This window comes from Artemia sp. Qi Xiang Cuo, chromosome 2, assembly GCF_049724085.1.
Source record: "Artemia sp. Qi Xiang Cuo chromosome 2, ASM4972408v1, whole genome shotgun sequence".
In the NCBI taxonomy this organism is placed as follows: Eukaryota; Metazoa; Arthropoda; class Branchiopoda; order Anostraca; family Artemiidae; genus Artemia; species Artemia sp. Qi Xiang Cuo.
The window spans coordinates 80,956,243-80,983,388 of NC_142795.1; the positions used below are offsets into that span (position 1 = coordinate 80,956,243).

The window sequence follows — 27,146 nt, forward strand, 5'->3', positions numbered from 1 at the left end:
ATCTACCCTTACTCCCCAACTTGAGAAAAACACAAATACATATAAACTGAAGATAACGCTTTTAAATTTTTAACCTCTCCCTCCCACGCTCCACCCCGGTAAAGTATGTGAGAGCTTGAGTGCGAATAGTGAGCTTGCAGTTACAGGTTGATGTTTGCAGTTACAGTTACAGATTGAGCTTGCAGTTACACAGATACAGGTTGCAGCGATGATCATTATTTCAATATATACAATATAAATATATATATATATATATATAAATATATATATATATATATATATATATATATATATATATATATATATATATATATATATATATATATATATATATATATATATATATATATGTAGGTATATTGGACATGTTTCATAATAAGGTGAATGTGACTAATGAAGAAGTTGGACTGCAAAAAAATCAATCACGAGACCTATCGCATTCCCTGTCACAGCAATGACCAAAAGAAAATGAAAAATCGTCGAAATCGATGCCCATCATAGAATTATGAAAGGATAGACATCCAATGAAACAGTTTTATGGAACTAGATTCCATCATCCAGTGGTGTCAAATAGGGGGGAGACATTTACATCCCACCCCCCAGATTTCTTTGCCCCATTCGGCCTTCCTAGATTTTGAAAGTATTTTCAATGTTGCTGTAACTCCCATTAAGTGAAATGTATTTGCTATCTAGATAAATTTCCATGTCTATGCTCTTACTTATATTAAATAAAAAAAAAACAAGTTTATTCAACTGAAAGTAAGGAGTAAAATCAAAACTTAAACAGAATTATTCCGCAAATGATGGGGGGCTTCCCCTTCTTCAACCCTCGCTTGTTACGCTACAGTTTTTCAGTGCTTTAAAAAAGCTTCTTATACCGATTAAATGGCACTTGTATTTCAGGAATCATTCTTAAAGGACTGGACCAAAAGCCAAAATTCCTTTTTTAGAGTTACAGTTACTATCGCTCCTTACTTACTGTTCGTAACTATGGACTGTTTGATTGCGGCAAAAAATGTGCAAAAAATGCATTCAGACATTGTTGAACTGAAAATAAGTTATTGTGGCTCGTCCTAACTTGGACAAAAAAGATAAAGAAATAAACTGGATTTTATTTGACGTAACGTAAAACATAAAAATAAAACAAAAACGGAAAAAAAGACAGACGCTAATTAAAACAAACAACCCCCTTAAAAACAGAAAATGAATATTGCAACATCATCCTTACTTCTGATTGGCACTACGAAGTCTTTCAGATTTTATTAGTTCCTCTTGCAAAAATTGTAAAGTATGCATTAAAGAATCTTTTTCTTCGACAACTTTGAGATATTCTTCGCGTAGATTCCCATATTCTTCTAGAGAGGCAAGCTGAGCTTTCAGTGACTGATTCTCCTCCTCCAAGCTGCGCAGCTTATGCTGTTCCAGAGTTACATCTTTAAAAACAGAGTTTAAAATTGGCACCTTTGTTTCTCCTATTGTGAATATCCCTTCACTGTCCTGTATTAGGCTAAGATGGCTTATTCTGTAAACAGTAGGTTTAGAAACTCCGCCTCCATGAGTACCATGGTCGTTTTTCAATGCCACAGTTATGTTGACCAGTTCTATCTGAAATTATACACATAGGCTGTAATATATCAATTATACTTTTATACTATAAGTAACCAAAATAATTACAGTATGGTAGGACCGCATCCGATCAGCTTTATCTGATTCCGTATAGTAGTGAGCAAAATTATAGAAATTTGTGAGAAAAATTGTCAGTTTCCTTGTTCTATGAATACTCTAAACTAGGTAACCAAAAAATTCCATTGAGAACTTGTACCCCGGTAAAAATTATTATAGGCCTTACTTTTCTAGGGGTATTTTTATGAATCTTAGGGGAGAAAACCTTTCCTTTTCACAGCAATGACATTAGATATTCAGGAAAATGTTGATATCGAAAAAAAAAACTGTTATAAAAGGGTTTTAAAAGGGGAAATAAGTGTATAAATATATACATGAAGCGCACAAAGTCTACAAGCCACAATGATTAGATAAAGTCACATAAAAAGCACATTAAGAACAAGAGCTCAAACATGAATACGAAATATTAGAACACAGTCATATGAAATGCACATTAAAAAAAAGTAGGTCTACGCAAATATTCTTATGAAATGCAAAAAGTCTATAAAGTAACATAAAATGCAGTTTAGAAATGAGTGCACATAAAGCGCACAAAATTGATAAATCACATGAAGTGCACAAAGTCGATAAGCCACATTAAGTGTGCATTGGAAACTAGTACACAAATATGCACATGAAGTGTACAAAATCGATGTCATATGAAGAAAACGAAGTGAAATGAAGTGCAGAAAGCCGACAAGTCACATGAGTATCAAATAGAACAAATCACATTTCTATTTTGAGGTGTTAACGACATAATATGGGTGAAAATCCTCCAAATTTTAAATCAAACTTCTTTTTTACACTGAAATTGTACCAACTTGATTGTTTTAAATGGATAAAGGGAAGTTTACACAATCATACGTATTTTTAAAAAATTAAGAAAAAATGGGGAAAACCATGTTTAATGAAAATGACCTCCATATGCAGTATTGTGGTTTTCATAATACTTGGACGCTAAATAATTACAGTAATAGTAATAACAACGTTTAAATTTAAGAATGAATTGAATTAAGTTAAATAATAGTTTCTTAATCTAATACTATAAATAAATAAAATCGCAAAGATGTCAATTGTATTTATAGCAGAGATGATAACTGTTAGTTTGGAGCTGGCATGTACACAGAGGCGAGGTGCTAAGAGCCCGATATAGATTGGCCAAGTTTAACCATTCATATGAATACCATGGCCATATCTTAGAAGTGAGAAGGTGATTAGTAGCACAATTAATCACTATTGTGAATGTTCCCCTTTCATTTAGATGTACATTTGATTTAAAATATATTAATCAGTAACTACAAACATTCAAATGTAATTGTTTTATATTTTCTGACCAACTGCAGCCCCATGTCTATGCATGGGGTCCCATGTCTAATAATTTCTTGATTTAGTATTAAATTAAGAAATTATTATTTAACATAATTGAATTATTTATTGACTTTAAACGTGGTGCGAATTTTACTTAAATAAAGAACTATGAATGTGTCACACACAGCATTCATAAAATTATGCTTGTGTGATAAATAGTTAGATATCAAAAGGTAGTTGACTGAAAATGCGCACCACTTTTAAATTTTTAGAACAATTTTACAAGTTTGAGTAAAAGAGTTCACAACATTCAAAATATTGAGAAAATTTTGAATTATGTATATCAAAAGTAATTTTTAGAACCGAAAAATTTATTTTCCCCTTGTCAACTGTTATAGCCTTGGTACTTCAAGAAACCACCAAGAACAAGCAATATGTTAGAATGTTATGTCGAAGTGAACTGTAAAAAAATACTACAAAGAGAATATTCAGTTTATATCCTATATGGAATGATTTTTCGTTTTTTTTTTTTTTTTTAATTGTTTACGTCTTTTTTCTTTAAATTTTTTATTTAGTTTGTTTTTCAAAGACAGTAAAGAAGAAGCATAAGACTTAATGCAAGTAGAAGTGAATCCTCTGTAAATCCTCATGGACCTATGATGGTCCATGGAGAAATTTGGGGAAGGTAAGCACGAAGGGTGTGTGAAAGCACAGGGTGGTTGGCTTTTTTTTCGTTTTTTTAGTTAAAAAAATTGTTTAGGTCTTTTTTTCTTTAAATTTTTTATTTAGTTTGCTTTTCAAAGACAGTAAAGAAGAAGCATAAGACTTAATGCAAGTAGAAGTGAATCCCCTGTAAACCCTCATGGACCTATGATGGTCCATGGAGAAATTTGTGCAAGGTAAGCACGAAAGGTGTGTGAAAGCACAGGGTGGTTGGCTTTTTTTCGGTTTTTTAGTTAAAAAAATTGTTTATGTCTTTTTTTCTTCAAATTTTTTATTTAGATTGTTTTTCAAAGACAGTAAAGAAGAAGCATAAGACTTAATGCAAGTAGAAGTGAATCCCCTGTAAACCCTCATGGACCTATGATGGTCCATGGAGAAATTTGGGGAAGGTAAGCACGAAGGGTGTGTGAAAGCACAGGGTGGTTGGCTTTTTTTCGTTTTTTAGTTAAAAAAAATTGTTTATGTCTTTTTTTTCTTTAAATTTTTTATTTAGTTTTTTTTTCAAAGAAAGTAAAGAATGAGCATAAGACTTAATGCAAGAAGTGAATCCTCTGTAAATACACAAGTATAGTTCAGCTTTACTGGAAGCACGTGGTGCATGGACAAATAACATTTATTTCAAATTCAGTTTTTGTTTCCAACCTTTAGTGAATTAAGCAAATGTATATGTTTCACACTCAAAGGTGTCGCCATCTAGCAGGGGATCGTATGACAATAAAAAAGACTATGTTTTCACTAATTGAGAGGTCATTGAAAAGTTGAACATGCCTTAAAATTGCGCAGCCTAGACCACACATGACTCCCTTTACTTACTTGAATGAAATGGGCTAGACTTGTTGAGACGGCAGAATCAAGCTAGACATCCAGATCTTTTCTCCAACAGATCTCAAGTAACAAAAATGATGTAATAAATTCAAAGTTAAACAGTCTGATAACCAAGCTTGTACCTATTTCTTATTTTAGCTTTCTGACGTCTAAAGGTTGGGTCACCGCCGAAAACGGCTGTCATAAGTATGCTCAAAATTTCCGGTTCTTTTGGTAACAGTGCTAATTATGCTATAGAAAAGTGAGTTTATACTAACCTCTAAGGGGAAATATATAGATTCAAATTCATCTTCAAACAATTGTTGCAGTCCAATTTGTACAGATGCAGGGATTTCTATGCTAACATTTTCCAACTTACATTTCAAGAAAGTATCTTTGCTCTTAGCAATTAATGTGTGCACTGGACTTCGGGAAAATTGGGTAGGGTTCTCAAAACGGCCTAATGTTTGGAGTTGACCAGGAGCAAGCGTGGAATGTGACTCCTGCCTCAAACGAATACATGGAGCTAATGAATGACTTTGTAAGGAGTCATGCCATCCTCTTGTTCGCACGGAAAATTTCATCTAAAAAATAAAAAAGCTAAGACTGATCCAACAGGAACCAACATATAAGCTTATCTTGAGTTTTGTGTACTAAAGGTTCATATTCCCCAATGGCGATTCCAATGGTGTAGTTGTCATTTAGATCCGACACATTGTCAAGGGTCTTCAGGCTATCTTAGGAAATACCAATAAATTTGTTTTCGAAATGGACTTTTACCATTCAGATTTATCAAAATCTGAATGGTATATGACTTTTTTGCCATTGACTTTTTGACTTTTTTGCCATTGACATGACCATTGACAATGAGGAATGACTTTTGCCATTCCTCCATGAGCTCCTAATGAAAATTTTATCTGACTTGACAATTGTTTTTCGCACATTTTCGGAATGAAAATTTTCATTCCGAAAATTTGAAATTTTTCGGAATGAAAATTTTTTTTGAAAAAATTCGGAATGAAATTTTTCATTCCGAATGAAAAATTTCATGAGCTCCTAATGAAAATTTTATCTGACTTGACAATTGTTTTTCGCACATTTTCGGATACTATGGGCCGAACTCGTTCTTTACTAGGGTGCAACAAATAATGCAACTATATAGAGATACTACTAAAGTTCTTCTTGGCTAATCACCACTGTTGCCGACAATGTAAATCTTGCCATTTTCAAACAATTAATCAGTCACTATGGTGAAATTACCTACACATTTTAAAAAGTTGGCTACAGTATGGTACTTTTCGTTTTATTACGAATCTGTTTTTAACATAACAAATTTGTATAATCGGAATGAGTATCAAAATTAAACCCTTTTGATGTATTATTGTATTATTTATTGCTATTTTCGTATTAGTTGTTAATTTTAAACTTCTTTTATTACTTTAAAATTATAATATTTACAAATTTGTATTCTATTATTTATATTATAATATTTATAAACTTCAAAAGATCTAGTTTCCAACCATTTTGTATTATTGACAAAAACAGTTCTTTATTTACCGTTGACTAACATCCACAGTTTAATGATTTGAAAGTTTCATGCAAGTTCATGTAAGCTTCTATAGAGTTTAGCAAAATTGAACACAAGCTTTAAAGGGACCAGTACGGAGGCGAGTCACATACTTTTTGGTCTGGGTTCAATCATGCATCAATTCAAAACAGACACAATCAGAGCCAATACTTTATTAATTGCCATTGAAAACATTAAAACATATTTTTTTTTTTAAATAGCCCATCATTCGAAAAAAACAGTGTTTCCACATTGTTATAAGTTTTCTGTAACATCAGAATTCAATTCTTTTGAGAAAAAATCAAAACAAAAGACGAGGAGAATAGAAAAAGAAGATAAATTCCTGCTTCCCTTGTGAAAAAGTAATTTTCATTGTTACTGTAATTTTCAAAAATGGGGTTTTTGGCTATAGTGATTACATTGGTGCAATTATTATTTCGATCTGACAGTTAAATCATGACGTTTCAGGCTATTTGTTGAAATTCAAATAATAGTTACCATTCCTGAATCAAGTTCAAACAGCGATTCTTCCTCCTTTGACAGGGTTCATTCTCCCTTGGCTAGAGTTTATTCATGTCCAGGTTGACCCCTAGGGGGGCAGCCATGGTTGGGATACCACTAAAGATATACTTATTTTTTTACTCATTTTGACACTAAGAATAGTCTTAGTAGAAGTAGTAATGCCACAAATTTATACATAGTCTGTGACTCAATTTTAAACAGGTAAGTCTAGGGATAAGGTCTTCATAGGGAAAGGAAAGTCACTTAAGTTATACTTAGTTTTATGGCTGTATTCAAGAGAACTAACTCATCTAGATAGGGAATAGTAATCTTCATAATCGCCACTACATGTTATTAATTAAAAAAAAACTTTCAGAAAAATAAGTTTTTCAAAGAAAAGTAAAGGTCATTTTAAACTTAAATTCAGCAGCTAAAACCACATTCTCAAGCTTAAACTCAAAACGACCAGTAATTACTATTAAAGAATAAATGAAACCCAAAACGAACAGAAATTAAATAAACAATCATAGCAAAGAAACATGCAACAGGTACTAATATAAAAGAATAAATAGATCTTAAAGCGAGTAATGCTTAGATTGAATATGAAAATCAAGCTTAAAACGAAAACAAATATTTTGCTATTAAAGTATAAATGAAACTTAAAACGAACAGAAATTAAATAAACAATCAATGCGAACAAACATACAATATATATTAATGTAAATGAAAAAATAAATCTTAAAAAGAGTGAAACTTAAATTGAATATGCAAATCATGTTTGAATCGAATAAAAATAACTACAAAGACGAGTTTGGCTATCTTATCACTACAGAAGCCAAAAACCTACTGCGTAATTTGCGCTTTACTGAAAACAACTTTCTGAAATATTTTCACTTTTGTAGCTTTAAGAAATTAAAAATTAATAAAGATTTTAAGGCATAAATGCCAGCATATGTATATTAAATTGAAAATGCACATTTTTTTTCAGTAAACTCATTTGAATATTTTTTCAGTAAAGTACAAATTATATTCTGGCTTTTAGAAAGCATAGGGGTTTTGAACCCTACTCACATTTATTTATGCTCGTTTTGAGTTTGACTCTAATATTTATTTTAATTTCTGTCCGTTTTGGGTTTCATTTATTCATTGATACTGATTTGGGGTAGTTGTATGCTTGGTAGATTATATGATAGTCCGGACGCCAGGTGTTGAAAATGTGAACCATACCACGATGGAATGGGGCTGCTACGAGAATTAGCCTACCCTTCACCCCCTAATTTGACCATGCGGATTCAGAAATACCAATGGCACTTGCTTGCGAGCGGTGGAACACTCCGAAACTTGACATTTTATTATATTTTGGTGTTTCATGCAAGAAAATGCATGTTCCACAAAGTTTGAGGTGCAGTTTTCCGCTCCAATAGAAATGCCTAGAAGCCATAGAATGTTTTCATAACAAACTAACACGATTAGTTACAAAAAATGGCAGAGTTAAAAAAAATGGCAAAACTATATGAGTCTTGAACAGTCTTGGAAAATATAAACAAAATCAAATTGAATATTAAATATATAATGATATTACTTGTTGAAAGATCCATCAGTTCAAGATTTTTCTTTCACTGTAATTTTTATTTTCATTTTCAATGCTCTAAGAACTGGAAAATAATAAATTTGTAATATACGAGTAATTCGTTTTTAGTGGAGCACCAATGACGCAGATGGCTTTAGGTTTTTACAGTTAAAGAAGGGGGCAGTATCCAAATTTTGCTTGTAGTGAAACTATAATTGTCTTGACCAATCTTGAAAAGAACTAAAAAATTAAACTGAATATTTGATGCATAATGATATTAATTGCTAAAAGCTCATCAGTTCAAAATTTTACTGCAATTTTAATATTTATTTTCAATAATAAGTACAAAAGAAAACATTTGTAATATAATTCATTTTCAGTAATGCTCCAATGACGCAGTAGGTTTTAGGCTTCTGCAGTGATACGATACCTAAACTCTTGTTTGTAGTTATTTTTATTCGATTCAAACTTGATTTGCACATTCAATTTAAGTTTCACTCTTTAAAGATTTATTTATTCATTTACATTAATATATATTGTATGTTTGTTCGCATTGATTGTTTATTTAATTTCTGTTCGTTTTAAGTTTCATTTATACTTTACTAGTAAAATATTTTTTTTCGGTTTAAGCTTAATTTTCACATTCAATCTAAGCATTACTCACTTTAAGATCCAGTTATTCATTTATATTATTACTTATTGCATGTTTTTTGCTATGATTTTTTATTTAATTAGTATTCGTTTCGGGTTTCATTTATTCTTTAATAGTAATTTCTTGTCGTTTTTAGTTTGAATTTTAACAGGTATTTGTATTTGCTGATCTTAAGTTTAATATGGCTTTTACTTTTCTTTGAAAAACTTATTTTTCGGAAATTTTTTTTTTAATTAATCTTTGTTCGTTTTTGATTGCAAAAAGTTTCAAGTTTTTTTGGCATGGGGGGGGGGTGCTTACTGTCCGATTATTCTTGATTTTAAAAAACGCATCTAGAACTTTCAATTTAAATCGAATGAGGCTTTTTTCAAAGTCTATACGATTACCTCTTTGATAAAAACCTTATATATGAACAATAGACAGCTTGCATAACTTGTGGACAGCGATTGACAACAATGAATGGATTGAAAAAATAGCTCCAATAAGGGGTCTAGACCATTTCACTTGCTGACACAAAGGGATCACGACTATTTGGAATTGACCTTAATCGGAATTTGTGTGCCAAAGCAATTTTGCATCTATCACAGAGTATGTATTTTAACCTTAAAATTGGATAATTATGATAGATTTCCTATGTGTTCTTCCCATACAAAACCCCTTCCCATAAGTTATAAACCCCCCTTAATAAGTTTTGCCCTAGGGCGTTAATCACAACGCCAATCCCTGGGCCCTGGAGGGCTGTATCGACACCGGAGTTTCTGTTATCTGAACTTTGAACTATTTTAACAAAATGTCTATCTAAAATTTTTATCTCATGCATTTAGGGCGTGGAGGAGGGAGAGGGGCTAGTTGCCCTTCAATCTCTTTTGACTCTTAAAAAGTGAACAAGAACTTTGAATTTTCAATCAAATGAGCCCTCTCTAAAGTTTATACGAGCATCCCTTCCATAAGAAATAATATAAAGGATTCGGATAATCCTTAAATTACAACCATTGCCCTGAGCGCTTTGGGGAAGTTGTAATCCTCAAAGACCTAATTTCCAGAACTTAAAAAAACGTTTAATAAAATGGCTGTCTTAAAAGCTTGATTGGATGTGTTTGGGGAAAAGGTGGGCGTGAGAGGGGGTTAGTTGCCTCAAATCACTTTCGACTATTACAAAGGGCACTAGCTCTTGGAATTTCCAATCAAATGAGCCTTTTTTGAATTTTCTACAGCACCGCCTTCTATAAAAACCTTATATGCCCCCAGGGCATAACTTAAAACCCTTGCCCTGGGGGCTGTGGGGGATTGTCCTCCTCAAAAACATATTTTCTATCTGGAAATCAACTACGCTGACCAAAATGGCTATCTCCAAAGTTTGATTGGATGTGTTTGGGGGAATGAGGGGCGTGGGGGGGGCTAGTTGCCCTCCAATCACTTTCGACTATTAAAAAGGGCACAAGCCCATTGGATTTCCAATTGAATGAGCCTTTTTTGAAGTTTCTACGACACCGCCTTCTATAAAAACCTTATAAGCCCCCAGGGCATAACTTAAAACACTTGCCCTGTGGGTTTTGGGGGAGTGTCCTCCTCAAAAACATATTTTCTATCTGGAAATCAGCTACTCTGAACAAAATAACTATCTAAAAAGTTTGATTGGATGTGTTTGGGGAAATGGTGGGCGTGGGGGGGGGGGGCTAGTTGCCCTCCAATCACTTTCGACTATTAAAAAGGGCACTAGCCCTTTAATTTCCAATCGATTGAGCCTGTTTTGAAGTTTCTACGACAACGCCTTCTATAAAAAACCTAATATGCCCCCAGGGCATAACTTAAAACCCTTGCCCTGAGGGTTGTGGGGGAGTGTCCTCCTCAAAAATATATTTTCAATCTGGAAATCAACTACGCTGAATAAAATGGCTATTTCAAAATTTTGAGTGGATGTGTTTGGGGGAATGATGGGCAGAAGAGGGGGGGGGGAGCCTAGTTGCCCTCCAATTTCTTTTGACTATTAAAAAGGGCACTATCTCTTTGAATTTTCAATCTCTTTGAATGAGACTTTTTTGAAGTTTCTATGACAACGCCTTCTATAAAAACCTTATAAGCCCCCAGGGCATAACTTAAAACTCTTGCCCTGAAGGTCGTGGGGGATTGTCCTCCTCAAAATCATGTTTTCTATCTGACAATCAACTACGCTGAACAAAATGGCTGTCTCAAAAATTTGATTGGATGTGTTTGGGGGAATTATGGGCGGGGGGGGGAGGCTAGTTGCCCTCCAATCACTTTCGACTATTTTAAAGAGTACTATCCCTTTGAAATTCCAATTAAATCAACCTGTCCCACAGTTTCTACAACAACCCTTCTATAAAAATCTTACACTCCCCCAGGGCATTGCCTACAACCCTTGACCCGAGGATGGTGGGTGAGTGTCCTCCACGAAAAATATTGTCTATCTGAATATCAACTACGCTAAACAAAATGGCGATCCGAAAATTTTGATTGGATGTGTTTGGGGAAATGATGGGAGTGGGGGGAAGGGGGCTAGTTACACTCCAATCCCTTTCTACTATTAAAAAGGGCACTATCCCTTTAATTTCCAATCGAATGAGTATGTTTCGAAGTTTCTACGACAATGCCTTCTATAAAAACCTTATATGCCCTCAGGGCATAACTTCAAACCCTTGCCCTGAGGGTTGTGGGGAGTATCCTCCTCAAAAATATATTTTCTATCTGGAAATCAACTACGCTGAACAAAATGGCTATCTCAAAATTTTTCATTGGATGTGTTTGGGGGAATGATGGGCGTGGGGGGGGGGGAGCTAGTTACCCTCCAATCATTTTGTACTATTATAAAGGGCACTAGCCCTTTAATTTCCAATCGAATGAGCCTGTTTTGAAGTTTCTGCGACAACGCCTGCTATAAAAACCTTATATGCCCCCAGGGCATAGCTTAAAACCCTTGCCCCGAGGGTTGTGGGGGAGTATCCTCCTCAAAAATATATTTTCTATTCGGAAATCAATTACGCTGAACAAAATGACTATCAGAAAATTTTGAATTGGATGTGTTTGGGGAAATGATAGGCGTGGGGGGGGGGAGGGGGGCTAGTTACACTCCAATCACTTTCGACTATTAAAAAGGGCACTAGCTCTTTAATTGCCAATCGAATGAGCCTGTTTTGAAGTTTCTACGACAACGCCTTCTATAAAAACCTTATATGCCCCCAGGGCATAACTTAAAACTCTTGCCCTGAGGGTTGTGGGGGAGTATACTCCTCAAAAATATAGTTTCTATCTGGAAATTCACTACGCTGAACAAAATGGCTATCTCAAAATTTTGATTGGATGTGTTTGGGAGAATGAGGGGCTTGGGGGGGGGGTGGTAGTTGCCCTCCAATCATTTTCGACTATTAAAAAAGGCACTAGAACTCTCGATTTCCAATCGAATGAGCTTCCCTTTGAAGCTTCTACGACGACCCCTTCTATGTGGAGTGCCTCTGGGAAAAAAAAAAAATAATAATAAAACATTGGAGCCGTATGGCCTTTACTATAGGCAACGCTACAGCGTTGCCTCTGATACCATATTATGATCTTTTCATGACGCGACTATTCTCATACAATATGACACTACTACTACTAACAACTCACCGCAGCACCAAGCCGCTTGAGGCCAACACAGCTACGCATGCTCCTCCTTCATCCCAATCTATTTAAAGCCTCTCTCTCTCTCTCTCTCTCTTTTTACACCCTCCCAGGAAGTTCCCATTTCCTTTAAAACTTTCTTTATGACGTCCTCCCACCCCAGACGAGGACGACCTGCTTTCCATTTAGCCCTAGAAGGTTGGCCGAACGGGACAATATTCGGCAATCTGTCATCCTTCATCAACACAACGTGCCCTAGCCACCTCAATCTTTCTCTCATTATAGCCCTAGAAAACGGCATTGAGCCAAATTTTTCGTACACCTAAATTCGAAAATATGATTTTTGAACAATCAAATTTTAGAAACGTCTCACTTCGTTTCTTTTGTGTCATTTTTTAAACCCAGTTCTATGGCCCAAGCTATTTCTTTTCCGTTATTTTTACACTAATCTGCTCATTATATTTATGTCCACACAATTTTCTACATATGATTTGCTTAGCCTTGCAAAAATCTGTTCTTATCCCATCAATCCCATCAAACAAAAGAATAAAGCAGTTTAGAAGATTTACCTGAAATTCCTCAAGAGAGATAGATGGACAGCATTCATCCATAAGTGAAGAGATTTGAAGGCACATAATAGCCTGACCATTCTTTCTTGACTGCATCATTACTTCCGTGCAACCGAGACGCCACGTGACAACAGATACCTACAAGAAAGCTAAACATCAAGGACTTCTGCAAAAAACACTTATTTGTGAAAGAAACTGTTTCCCTGAATATTGAATTTGAAAATGACATAAAGAATACATGTTAACTGGGGAATTTCTATATCAACTACTGTGGCTGTTAATTGTACTGCAGTGGCTAGCGAGAAAGCTAAACGAGAACGATCTCTATGAACACTTCTTTGTTAAAGAAATTGTTTCACTACATATTGAATTTAGAAAGAAATATCAAGAATTCATCTTAACGAGGGAATTTCTATATCAATTGCCGTGGCTGCTAATTGTACAGTGGTGGCCTACAGAAAGCCAAACGAGAACGATTTCTAGAAACACAATTCTTTTTTAATGAAGTTGTTTGGTACTTGTTAATTAAACAAAACACACTCAAGAATTACGCTTAAGTTTCATAGAGAATACCGGTTTCATGGCCACAAAGACAAGTGACAGAATAGATCGAAAATACATAATTTGGGCTATATATTTGCCCATTAGAGGGGGGGGGGGTATAGCGGGTCTGCATGAAAATTGTGTTAGCTATAATTATTCTGTATATTATAAAGTAAGAATTGTTTTCTAACTTCACGCTGTCAAAATACTTTACCCCCCTCCCTAATGTGCAAATATATGGCCCAAATTATATATTTCCCATGTATTCCGTCTTTTGTCACTTGTCTATGTGGCTATGAAACCGGTTTTCTCAGATCTAACCTAAGCGTAATTCTTGAGTGTCTTTCGTTTAATTAATAAGTAATAATCGTTTAATTGAGTATTGAACTTAAAATGACATATCATGATTTCATGTTAACTGGAAATTTTTACATCATTGACTGTGACTCTTAATTGCAACGTGGTGGCCTATAGAAAGCTAAACAAGAACGATTTCTAGAAACAAACTGTTTAGTTAAATACTGAATTTAAAATGAACTATCAAGAATTCATTTTAACTGGGGTATTAAATATTGAATATTGAATTTAAAATGTCATATCAAGAATTAATTTTAACTGGGGTATTTCAAAATCAATTGCCGTGGCTCTTAATTGCACTGTGGTGGCCTTTACAAAGTTAAAAGAGAACGATTTTTGCACATACTTCTTTTTTAATTAAATTATTTCATTAAATACTGAATTTAAAAATGACAAAATTACGAATTCATGTTAACTGGGGTATTTTTATACTGATTGCTTGTAATTGCACTGTGGTGCAATTATCAGACAGGTCTGTGGTAGCATCTTGGAGTTATTTCACAGTATCAAAGAATTGAACTACAAACTAGATTTTGTATACGAATAAGAAGATGAAAATAGGGATCATCAATATGCAGTTCACAGTTCAACCGGTTCTAGGCGAGCCACAGGCTTTGCTCAATCAAACAAGCACTATTTCCCACGAAGTTTGGTTTTGATCCAACCATTTTTTTTCAGTCGATAGTCTAGATACCTGAATTCAAAAGCCCCATCCCTCCTTCTCCAGCAGAGGATGGATTGTGTCCAAACACCCAGAAAGGAACACTAAGACCCTTACTTTTTCTTATCACGAGGTTTGACCAAAATCCGATAATATTTTTTTCTATGTCCTGCTAAAAAGAATTTAACGCAATTGAGACCCTAATATAGACCTAATAGGGATCATCAATATGCAGTTCACAGTTCAACCGGTTCTAGGCGAGCCACAGGCTTTGTTCAATCAAACAAGCACTATTTCCCACGAAGTTTGGTTTTGATCCAACCATTTTTTTTTCAGTCGATAGTCTAGATACCTGAATTCAAAAGCCCCATCCCTCCTTCTCCAGCAGAGGATGGATTGTGTCCAAACACCCAGAAAGGAACACTAAGACCCTTACTTTTTCTTATCACGAGGTTTGACCAAAATCCGATGATATTTTTTTCTATGTCCTGCTAAAAAGAATTTAACGCAATTGAGACCCTAATAACTTTTTCTTACGAGTAAAGACGAGAATCAGCGATCCAGGCTACAAAGTCCATGATCTTAGGGTTGATGCAACATCAGAAAGTTATAAAAAGCAAATAAAGTTGTATTCTAAGTGACTTCAGAATAGGTCACATTAGTCACAATCTTTTTAATTTTTCAATAGGTCAAATATGTCAAAATCTTTTTAGATTTTATCGCACGTTCCACACGCCGAAGTCATATAATCTGACAAGGTCAGAGTAAATTGAAGAATTTGTTCGCAGGGACATTTAATTTAGGTTTGCAAAAGAGAACTGAAAACAGAAAAAAATCGTACTTTTCTAAACAGTTAAAATTAACAATTAACAAGTCTTTAAAATTAAAAATTAAAAACTCTTGTTAATTTTATTAAATAAGACATAACATTAATTAAAAAAAGTCTTAGAGAAATTAACCCAAGGACATTAAAAATTAACAAGTCTTGAAGTTTTTGTGAGGCTTTTCTTAACATTTTCAAAGATTCAAAACAGACCTAAGATAGACCCCAAAAACATCAGGAATGATCACCGTACACAAATAATATACAGTAAGATCATGGCTTAGTATTTTTGGCTACTACATCTTCGGCGCGTACAAACAGTTCCTCCCATTTAATCTGCCATTAGCAGTCCAGTGTATATTACCCTGGAACACGTATTTTCGCAGAAACTTCCTCAAAACTTCCACTTGCATCTCGGTCCGGCTTTGTATAATGGTTGAGATAGGGAATGATCATACTATATTATATTTATATGCAGTGAGAATGGTAAACTATTTTGGAAATTGGTCAAATTCAAGCTACTTTCTTTAGATTATACATCTGAGAGTGACAGGTTTCCTCAACTTTTTCATTCAGTCATCCTTCAAGTCTAGGCATTCTTTCACAAGCTTTCATCAGCAGACCTGAATATATCGACGATATAGCAAATTTTCTTCATCATCAGTTCAACAGAACTTAATCAAAGAAATGCAAATAAAAAGAAAAATAATTATAAAACAGATAATGGACCCTGTTTTTTTTAGTTGAATTTTATCTTGATTTGCGTTTATTTTTTTGTTGATACACAAATGCAGACTTGAAAGTAGCCTCTGCTTGTGTATAAACACAAGCTGATGGTCGTACATTTATGGTATCCATTTGAGAGCCACAGATTTCCGCTATTTCTCTTGCAGTCACCCTTTAATTTAGTCTCATTAAACTGTTTCACAAGTCTAAACCTACCCTCTTCAAAGAAGTTTGACAATTAAAATTTCAGACAACTCTGTGTTAGCATCTTAGGGTTGTTTATTTGTATCAAGCGAATGAAACATCAATTAGCTTTTTCATATGAATAAAAATGTTTTGTGAGAAAGAATTAGTGACAGTACTAAAAGGATTAAAAAATTATAAGGCTCAAGGTTCTTATAGTGTGGTAAATGAGTTTCTTAAATATGGTGGCTCTGAGGTTGTAAATAAGTTACTGAAGATTATGAATATGACTTTTTGAAAAAGGGGAAGTACCTAACAATTTTAGGAAAATCTTAATTAAACCACTGTATAAGAAAGGTGATAAGAGTGAATGTGGTAATTATCGAGGGAATAGTCTGGTCAGTGCGGTTTTAGAAAAGGTAGAAGATGTGTCGACCAAATTTTCACTCTTAGGTTAATAATTCAGAAGTACCTGAGCTGTCAAACACCTTCGATCCTCAGTTTTATAGATTATGAGCAAGGGTTCGATTCCGTTGATAGAAGAGCTTTAAAAAGGTCTTATCCTTCTATTGTATACCAGACAAATACATTAAAGTGATTAGTGCTATGTAATAGAATAACACTGCTGCGGTTAAGGTAGAAAATGAGGTTAGCAGCAGGTTTTGTATTAAATTAGGAGTTAGGCACGGTTGTGTTCTATCCCCCTTTATATGAATCATTTTGATGGACTTGAGTCTTCAGAAGCACAGAAAAGGCAATGGGAGACCACAGAATCAAATGGGGCGAAAACTGTCTAGGACTTAGATTATGCTGATGACTTAAGCATCATAGAGAAAGTGAGAGCAAAATGAATGAACATTTAGCAGGGCACTTCGTATCCAAGGAGTTATAGTAGAAACTTCAAAAAGGACTCATTCGATCGGAAATTAGAATGGCTAGTGCCCTTTTTAATAGTCGAAAGTGATTAGAAGGCAACTAACACCCCTTCCACGCCCACCAGTTCCCCAAACATATCCAAACAAAATTTTGAGATAGCCATTTTGTTCAGCGTAGTTGATTTCCACATAGAAATTATGTTTTTGAGGAGGACGCTCCCCCACAGCCCTCAAGGCAAGGGTTGTAAGTTATGAATTTTGTTTTCTCTACCTCCCCCACAGACAAGCTTTGCTTTTTAGGGGAGGCACCAATAATTTTTTGTTGATATGTTTTTTTCAATAAATCCTTCTTCTTCTTCTTCTATGCCCTGGTGGCATATAAGATTTTTATAGAAAGCGTTGTCGTAGAAACTTCAAAAAAGCTCATTCAATTGGAAATTCAAAGAACTACTGCCCTTTTTTTGTAGAAAGTGGGCTGGAGGGCAACTAACCCCCCTCTCACGCCGACCTTTTCCCCAAACACATCCAATAAAAATTTTGAGATAGCCATTTTGGTCAACGTAGTTGAAAGTTTTGAAAATAGGTCTTTGAGGATGACGACCCCCCCACAGCCCTCGGGGCAAGGGCTAGAGGTTATGCCCTGGAGTCATATAAGGTTTTCTTTGAAAGCATTGTCGTAGAAACTTCAAAAGGGGCTCATTAGATTGGCAACTGAAATGGCCCTATTTAACAGTTAGAAGTGATTGGAGTGCAACCAACGCCTCTTCGATGCCCACCATTTATCCAAACACAACCAGTAAAAATATTAAGAAAGCCATTTAATTTTCCGAGTTGATATTTTTAGAAAATATGTTCTTGAGGATGATAACACCCTCAAAGGCCTCGGGGCAAGGGTTATAAGTTATACCCTGGGGGCATATAATGTTTTTATTGAAGGCTTTCATAGAAACTTGAAAAAGGGCACATTTGATTTGAAACTGTAATGGTTAGTAGCCATTGTAGTAGTAGAAAGTGTTTTGAAGGCAATTAGCCCCCTTCTCACACCCAGCTTTTACCCAAACAAATCCAATCAAACTTTTTAGACCGTCATTTTGTTCAACGTAGTTGAAAGTTTTGAAAATTAGGTCTTTAAGGATGACAATCCCACCCCACAGCCCCCACGGCAAAGGTTGTAAGTTATGCCCTGGGACATATGAGGTTTTTATAGAAAGCGTTGTCGCAAAACTTCAAAAAGAGCTCATTCGATTGAAAATTGAAAGGGCTAGTGCCCTTTTTAATAGTTGAAAGTAATTGGAGGGCAACTATCTCACCTCTCACGCCTACCATTCCCCAAACACATCTAATCAAAATTTTTGAGATATTCATTTTGTTCAAGGTAGTTAAAAGTTCTGGAAATTAGGTCTTTTAGGATGACAACCCTCTGAGAGCCCTCAGGGTAAGGGTTATAAGTTATGCCTTGGGGGCATGTATGCTCTATAACAGAAGGTGTTTTTGTATAAATTTGAAAAAGAGATAATTCGATGGGAAATGCAAAGGGCTAGTGCCCTTTTTAAAAATCAAAAGCGATCGAAGAGCAAGTAGCCCCCCCTCTTAAGCACACCATTTCGCCAAACACGTCATATAAAAATTTTGAGATAGTCATTTTGTTCAACGTAGATGAAAATTCTGGATATTAGGTCTTTGAGGATGACACTCCCCCCAGAGCCCTCAGGGCTAAGGTTGTAAGTTATGCCCTGGGGGCATAAGGTTTTTTATAGAAAATGTTGTAAGTCAAACTCAAAACGAGCAGAAATTAATCTGAGTAGGGTTTTAAGCCCTATGCTTTCTAAAAGCCAGAATATAATTTGTATTTTACTGAAAAAATTCTTTTAAATGTTTTCATTTATAACTTCAAGAAAACAAAAATTAATTAAGATTTTAAGGAATAAATATCAGCATATGTATATTAAACTGACAATGCACATTTTTTTTCAGTAAATTCATTTGACTTTTTTCAGTAAAGTACAAATTATATTCTGGCTTTTAGAAAGCAAAGGGTTTAGAATCGTATTAAGGTTACTTTCTGCTCGCTTTGAGTTTGATTTATTTTAATTTCTGTTTGCTTTGGGTTTCATTTGTTTATCGATACTGCTTTGTGGTTGTTGTATGCCTGGTAGATTATTTGATTCTATTTTTGTTCATTTTTGGTTTAATGGAGTTCTTTAGTTTTTTTGAAAAACTTATTTTGTGCAAACAGTTCTTTTGATGAATTATTAGTAAAGACGGTGGGAGCAGTGAAGATGTTAAAAGTAGAATAGCCAAGGCTCAGGGTGTTTATTCATATTTAAAAAAAAGTTTGGAAGAATAGGGAGATAAGTCTGAAAACTAAGATTATAATATTAGACTCTACAGCGATAACATTGGTCAAATATGGCTCTGAAGCATGAGCGCTCCGAAAAGCAGATGAAGATTTGCTAGATATTTTACAGAGGAATTGCCTGCGGATTGTTCTGGGTACCTGGCTGACTGATCGAATTTCAAACAGTAGGCTGTACGAAAAATGTGGTTCAATCCCGCTTTCTAGGGCTATAATGAAAAAAAGATCGAGATGGCCAGGGCAGGCTCTGCGGATGAAGGATGATAGGTAGTGGAAGATTATCCTTTTCGCCCGATCGTCTAGGGCAAAACTGAAAGCAGGTCTCCCTCGTCTGGGGTGAGAGGATGTCATAAAGAAAAATTCAGAGGGAATGGGAACTTCCTGGGAGGGTGTAAAGAGGAAGGCTTTGAATAGATTGGAATGGAGGAGGAGCGTGTGCAGCTGTGTTGGCCTCAAGCGGCTTGGTGCTGCGGTGATTGTTAGTAGTAGTAGTAGTATAAGAATAAAAAGATGAAAATCGGGATCTGCAATACGTGGTCAACAGTCCTAGGATTAATTCAACCAAACTAGCTTCCTACAAAGTTTAGTTTCGATCCAACCCTCTTCACGAGTGGATATCCTAGAAACCTGAATTTAGAAGCCCTACCGTTCCTCCCCATTAGATGATGGAGAATGGTCCAGAGACCCAAGAGGTAACTCTCGGAACCTTACTCTTACTTATCACGACGTTTAATCGAAATCCGCTAATACTTTTTTCTATGTTCTGTTGACAAGAACTTAATTCGTATTTCGGAATTTGGTCAGCATCAAAGAATTGAAACCCAGATAAGTTATTCGATGAGAAAAAAGACGAGAATTGGCAAAAGCGAAACAGTCTATGATCCTAAAATTGATTCAACCTGAGAATGCGACACAGCCTCAAAATGCTAAAAACAGTGAATACCGTTATTGTAAATGACCTCCATACATCTTTTCTTCCTATTGAGATATTACCTTTTCTTTCTGCTGCCAGGAGATTTTGGAATCCATAAATCTCAACTTTTCTGACCATGAGCATTCCCCCCCCCCCTCTTCGGGAATCTAAATTATTTGAACTTCTCAAAGTAGACTAATTTTACCGAAAATTACAGTTTAGTAACCCAAGGTCTTCGGATTCAACTCTCAGCCAATGACCAGTTATACATCCAACGATTTATTTCAGATTCTGTCGCGGATTTTACGCGCTTAGGTCGTATACTCTGACGAGACCAGGTTCAATCAAATGTATTTTTCGCACGAATATTTAATTTAGTTGTAAAAAATAATTAATAGGAAACTGGAAAAAAAAATTACACTTGTAAAAACAGTTAAACGAGGTAAAGACAATGAGGAACGGTCAATTATTAAGGAGATAGGTCAAATTCAAGCTACTTTGTTTACATTTAGAGCAAAAACTTATTTCAAGATTAAACTCTGATCTCAGTGTAAAGATTAAAATGCCTAAAATTTCCAACTGAATTTGGAAATTATTTTTTTTGATTTACTAGAGGCTTGCCCTGTAAATAATTCATAATAGCTTTTTATAAAGATAATAAATAATAGTTTATAGAAGCAATTGCTTTCGTTTTAGAGCATAAAAGAAGGACTTCTAAACTTTCTCACGTCCAAAACTAAAGAGCACAACTTTGTCTGAGAATCAACGGCAGTCACAAAACTTTAAAACCAGTTTAGACGAAGTCAAACGGTTTAAAATTTAGAAACGTAATACAAATCAAGACAATATTATAAACCCATGAATAATGGAACTGAACACTTCCAATGGACGAGATGTTTCAAACTATCTTTTTGCTGCAGATATAATCGCAAGGAGCATTTTATAACTCTCTGGGTAGGGGAAATGGAGAGTTTTCGCCGGCCATTCCTGTCTATGTACGGCTAATTGAAGCACAATTAAGTAACTAGCGTGGTTTTCAAGTTGAAGTTTGCTGGCAAGGTGAAGATGAAAGGGTAGCTTACACAACGAATTGTGCATTGGCAAGTATTCTAGAGGGTATTTATCTACTGGTCACATTTTAAAGGTCGTGTTTACTCCATAAAGGTAGTTAAGGGTAATCATGATTTGGTTAAGACCGTTTGAGTACTACTGGATTTAAAGGCTTTTATCTCCAATTTTCATATATATTTTTAAAAATAACTATGAAAAAAAGTAAAAATGTCCAATTCACGAATACCTTTACATAACCTTTTCGGGTCTTAAATGAAATTTGATTTCCCCAGTCATTTCGGGCACAACTAATATCATGAAAAAGGACTTACCATCTTTTTAGCAGTACCGCCGTCGAAATTAATCTGAGCCTCTTTTGGAGAGGATACTGGTGATAATTTTTATTGGATACTTCAGAAATTGAAATAGGACTACGGACTAAAATAGGATTACATAAACTGAAACTGGACTATATGAAATGGGCTTACCATCTTTTTAGCAGTATCACCGTTGAAATTCATCTGAGCCTCTTTTGGAGAGGATACTGAAGACAATTGCTCACTGGATTCTTCAGAAACTTCGTCGGCTACTTCAACAGTCTCCTGGTCAGTATTGAAACAAAACAGATAATCACTACTATTCTTTTCATCTACCATCACAAGAGAAAATGCATCACTTTCATCGCTATTATCAGAACGGACAGAAAGAGTGTCTGAAGCTTCATCAGTAATTTTCAATACGGTATCGAAAACCTGATTGAAACCTGATGCAAAACCACGTTTAACAGAGCTAAATGTATCCGACTTGGGTAGCTGGAATTGAATAGTTTTTCGAGTTTCGTTAATATCTAACTTTCTCGAGTCGGGGGCGACTTCTAATTCTGGTGTGCACTCTGGAGTTACTTCTTGAACACCCTCAGCTTCAATCCAACTTTCCTTAATCGCTTTAGATGGTTGAAAATCCAGACTTTCATTGTCTGAAAATGTGCTAAACTGATGCTCTGATCTTGATTCTCTGAAACGAGCAAGAGCAGCTACCCTGAATTCAGACATCGAAGCAGTTTCAGGATAGACGCTTTCGGTATCAAACGGCGGAGAGCCGCAGTCAGATGCTGTTGGATTCATCAGCAATGAAACATCAACTTGAGGTAACACAACGGAGATGCACATTTCTGTAGAAACTCCATTGCATAAACGTTCCGTATCAGCGGTCAAAAATGCATTCATTTCATTCACTAACTCTTGCAATCGCATTAAAAACAGGTACTGGTGGTGATTTAATTGAATACTTAATAGGCTACTAACATGACTTAGCACGTATACACAGGTGTCCTTAGGGTACATCCATAATGTAACAGGCAATGGCGCAATAAATGGCACTGGATTACTTTTTGGCTGTCCAACAAAATCAAACCAAACGGGGTCTAACGTCATATCCCATATGTCATGTTTATCTGTCCAAAAGAGTTCTTTGTTATATAAACCTGACCTTACTGACTCATGTTCAGTTGTTGAGGCATGCCACTTTTCACCTTAAAGAATACCGAATCATTAAAATTAAAGATTATCAAAATTAAAAATTTAATAAAAAGCAAGCTCAAATGACCTGACCAGACATGACATGACCAGACATGACCAGAGTAGATACCCATCTTTCAATTCAACACTCACAAATTGATTTTCCCAAGGATTTTGATAATTCGCATGATAGGCAAACAAATCAACAAGATTTAAAAGCCAATTCAGTTGACAGAACCCATTAGTTCAGAAGCCAATTTGATTCAGTAATTAACCAGTGATTCTTTTTTGGTATTTACTTATGTGTTGGAGTTTAGAGTACATTCACATATGAGGTATTTCCCCAAGATTTTATTCGGATATGGGCATTACCCATTATATTCCCCCCCCTAAAAAAAAATTAAATACCTTGTTTTTTTGTATTTTTATTCAAAGATATATTTTTTTTGTTTTTTCATTGAAAAAAAATCTCCCCCGCCCCGAATTAAGAAAAATATATTTTGTGCCCCTCTAGTTGTTGTGAATTGACGCCACTGGATACATTGCTAATTGTGATTATATTGCAGCAATCATAACAGCATTAACTTCCATATTCAATAAACATCATTTCAATTGGATTCATGCTAGTTAAATTTTCATTGTATTTTCCTATATTTTTATGTGCACAATTCTTCAGTTTTTTTCCAAAAAAATTTAAGAAAAACTGTATGACAATGATAATTTTCCATCAAAGCTCTAAAAAAAAGACAGGATAATTTTATAAGACAGAAGATAATTATTTTTTTAGTTCAACACTATTTCTCCAAGGCTTCTAAACAAGATGTAGGCAAACTAAACAATAACAACAACAAAATTCAGTTGACGAAACTGATAAGACTAGAAGCTAAATTTATTAGGCAGTTCTCTGAGGAAAGTAATCAAGCAGTCATCTGATTTTAGTGAATGTTCCTAACAGGTCTGCATATTTAACATTGGTTCTACGCTAGAAATGTAAAACAATAGACAATTTGACATTTGAAAGACTTTATTATTTTTATCTTTTTATAATTCGCTAACCTAGTGGCCTGGTGTTCAGTTTAGTGGTATAACCTGGTGTTCAGTTTGGAAATGGACGGTTAAACAATATGCGACTTCTTTATGGTTTTTTAATACTTAGAGATGGTGCTGTATTTGTTATTGCTGACTAAAATGTGAAAAAGATTTTGTGACATTGTTGTGACATTGAACCGCGGAAATAATTTACAAAACTAAAAGCAAATATTAAGATTTTTCCAAAGTGCTTTGATAAGAACATACTGTAAGCAAATTCTTGAGTCGCCATAATGTAGATCCCAGTATATAAGCCTACATTTTAATGCCATCTGGCTATGAACCTTAAAATGCCATCTATCATTTAGATTACTTAAGCCATAGAGTTCAAAGCCAACTATGTAAGCCAATTTTATAAAAGGGCGTTTTTTTAATAGCAGGGACTCTCTTAGTGGCCTACTGCTATAACCTGGTCTTCAGTTTGGAAATGGATGGGTAAAATATGCGACTTCTTTATGGTTTTTTAATACTTAGAGATGGTACTGTATTTGTTATTGCTGACTAAAATGTGAAAAAGATTTTGTGACATTGTTGTGACGTTGAACCGCGGAAATAATTTACAAAACTAAAAGCAAATATTAAGATTTTTCCAAAGTGCTTTGATAAGAACATACTGTAAGCAAATTCTTGAGTCGCCATAATATAGATCCCAGTATATAAGCCTACATTTTAATGCCATCTGGCTATGAACCTTAAAATGCCATCTATCATTTAGATTACTTAAGCCATAGAGTTCAAAGCCAACTATGTAAGCCAATTTTATAAAAGGGCGTTTTTTTTAATAGCAGGGGCTCTCTTAGTGGCCTACTGCTATAAGCTGGTCTTCAGTTTGGAAATGGATGGTTAAAATATGCGACATCTTTATGGTTTTTAATACTTAGACATGGTGCTGTATTTATCATTACTGACTAAAATGTGAAAAGATTTTATTTTCTATTTTTCATTTTTTTTTTCTGTTCAAAGTGAACCCATGCCACCTAGCTTTTTCAATTGGTTTTAGTCCTGTCTTTGTTTCTCTTTCTCGTTTCAATTTAGTATATGAAATTGAGGATGCTTAAACACAGTTTTTTTTTCTGTATTTTTAAAACTAATTTGTAGCGTAGGTTCTTACATTAGCTACACTTAATAATTATTGTGCTACACTAACTAATTAAGTGCTGCACTGCACTGACTAATATTGGCAAAATTTAAGAACCGTAGAATACTTAAAAATCATGTTTAATAAACAGTCGGTTTTAAGGTGTTGAAAAAAACTGATACTTTCCAATTTAGTATAAAAAATTGCATCAGAAAATGTTCTTGAAGGACGAAAATTAATTTTTTGAAGTCGAATTCCCAAAGTCAACAGAAGTAGTAACACAGAAATAGCATGCAATCGGAAACTTCCGGATGCATATTCGAATTCAACATAAAAAATTTCTATCATAATTACACATCCTAGTTCTTGAAAAAAACAAATTTTGTCCCCCGGTATAATTTCTAACTCAGTGTTATTTTTTTGTACATTTTTTTTTCAGATTATCACGTATAATTAAACATTGACTCTGTTCATTAGCTACCTTCAACTTCAGTGGCATGTCGAATAAAATCCTCAGAAATTGGCGACATGTCATCGCTTTTCATTGGGAAATCCGTGGCAAAGAAGAGATAGCCACCAGCTTGCATTGACTCAAGACATCGCGCAAGGTCAGCTTTTGAGCCACAATCTTGGCTTCGTCTGTTCTTCAAAATGGCTCTAGATACTTGAAGTTGGGCACTTGTCGGACGATCTGGATGAAGTGGGCCAGGTAGCAGATCAACCTCAAGAACGACCTAGAATTAAACCTCAACCTCTAGAATAAAACAATTTTTTTGTGATTTATAAAGTAGTAATAAACTGCCAACTTGGCTCCTGATCTGAACCAACTTCGAGTTTCGCTTTCTTCCTTAACCTTTACAATGTCATAGTACAAACGGGGTTGCCACCCGGTAAAAATAAATCACTAGATTTTAGTGATTTTTTGGTTGACTTAGTGATTTTCTTCAAGATTCATGTGCTCATTTAGTCATTTTTTAGGCAATATAAAAAAATCCCTAGAAATAGTGACAAATCACTAGGAGTGGCAACCCTGTATATAAATCACTTTAACATGCATATATGGGACCCCATATAAGGATATTATTTTTATTCATGTTTTTCTATCTGCTGACTCAAACGCCTGTCCAAAATTTATAATTATTAAAATTATGTAAAAAAAAGTCAAAAACATTGTTGTTCATAGGCCTATTCGAAGGCCCATGAAATACAATTGAAATACAATTAATTGTATTTCAATACAATTCAACTAATAAATAAATTAATTAAAACTCAGTTACAGCTGTAAATACCTGTTTACCTTATCTTACCATCATTAATTTCGACTTCAACAGACATTGGGAAGCTTTTAGTAATCTGAATTCTTGAATTAGTATGGTTCAAACGAATTTGAATTAGTATGGGTAATCAACATCAAGGCCATTTATCATAGTAGCAAAGATTAGACGGCATAATCAAGTTCCTTGCTCTTGTGTATAATCATTTGGGATCTTTAGAAAGAAAAGAATTTTTGTTTATAGCTAAGGAAAAGGATGAAGATCTAACAGAGCCACTGCTAGCGCACTGAGCGTTGAATTGAATATTAGTTGCTGGGTCTTTAAAAAAAATGTAGTTACAACAAAATTTCAAGTCTGCCCAACTCACAGCAAAGCTCGATTTGTTAGCTTAATAAGCACGTAGATAAAGTGAAACACGAAGTAACACAAACATCTTCACGCAAAAGCAGGACAAATCAAGGGAATAAGCACTACAAGGCAAAAGAAAAAAAGAGGAAAGGCCATCCCAGTGCGAGCATAAATCAAACTAAAGTTAAAACATAATCAATCATTCGTAAGTCCCCATACGCCGACAAGGAATAATCTCCAGAACACATTTTTTCATTGATGAACCATTCTTCAGAATTACTTCAGGTAGATTATAATTTAATTGCAAAATAGGGTTGACAAATTGGATTATGATTGGCAAAATTTCGGAGTAACCATAATTCAAACCACCTGATCATCTTCA

The 27,146-nt window shown here is 34.7% G+C and overlaps 1 protein-coding gene across 2 annotated transcripts in view; it reads right to left on the minus strand.

Moving 5' to 3' along the window:
• Positions 1 to 1,098: 1,098 nt before the first annotated feature.
• The window catches only part of LOC148955678 (bridge-like lipid transfer protein family member 3B), a 62,858-nt gene continuing 36,810 nt past the window's right edge, over positions 1,099 to 27,146 (minus strand). Inside the window, exons 11-15 of one of the 2 annotated variants that reach the window (XM_089103430.1) lie at positions 25,624 to 25,876; positions 21,947 to 22,989; positions 12,972 to 13,109; positions 4,776 to 5,081; positions 1,099 to 1,605 (exon numbers count right to left, since the gene is read on the minus strand). In XM_089103430.1, coding sequence (XP_088959556.1) covers positions 1,225 to 1,605; positions 4,776 to 5,081; positions 12,972 to 13,109; positions 21,947 to 22,989; positions 25,624 to 25,876 — 2,121 coding nt within the window. In that variant the 3' untranslated portion in view covers positions 1,099 to 1,224. The remainder of the gene's footprint in view (positions 1,606 to 4,775; positions 5,082 to 12,971; positions 13,110 to 21,946; positions 22,990 to 25,623; positions 25,877 to 27,146) is intronic. The other variant, XM_089103436.1, reaches the window with a different exon arrangement.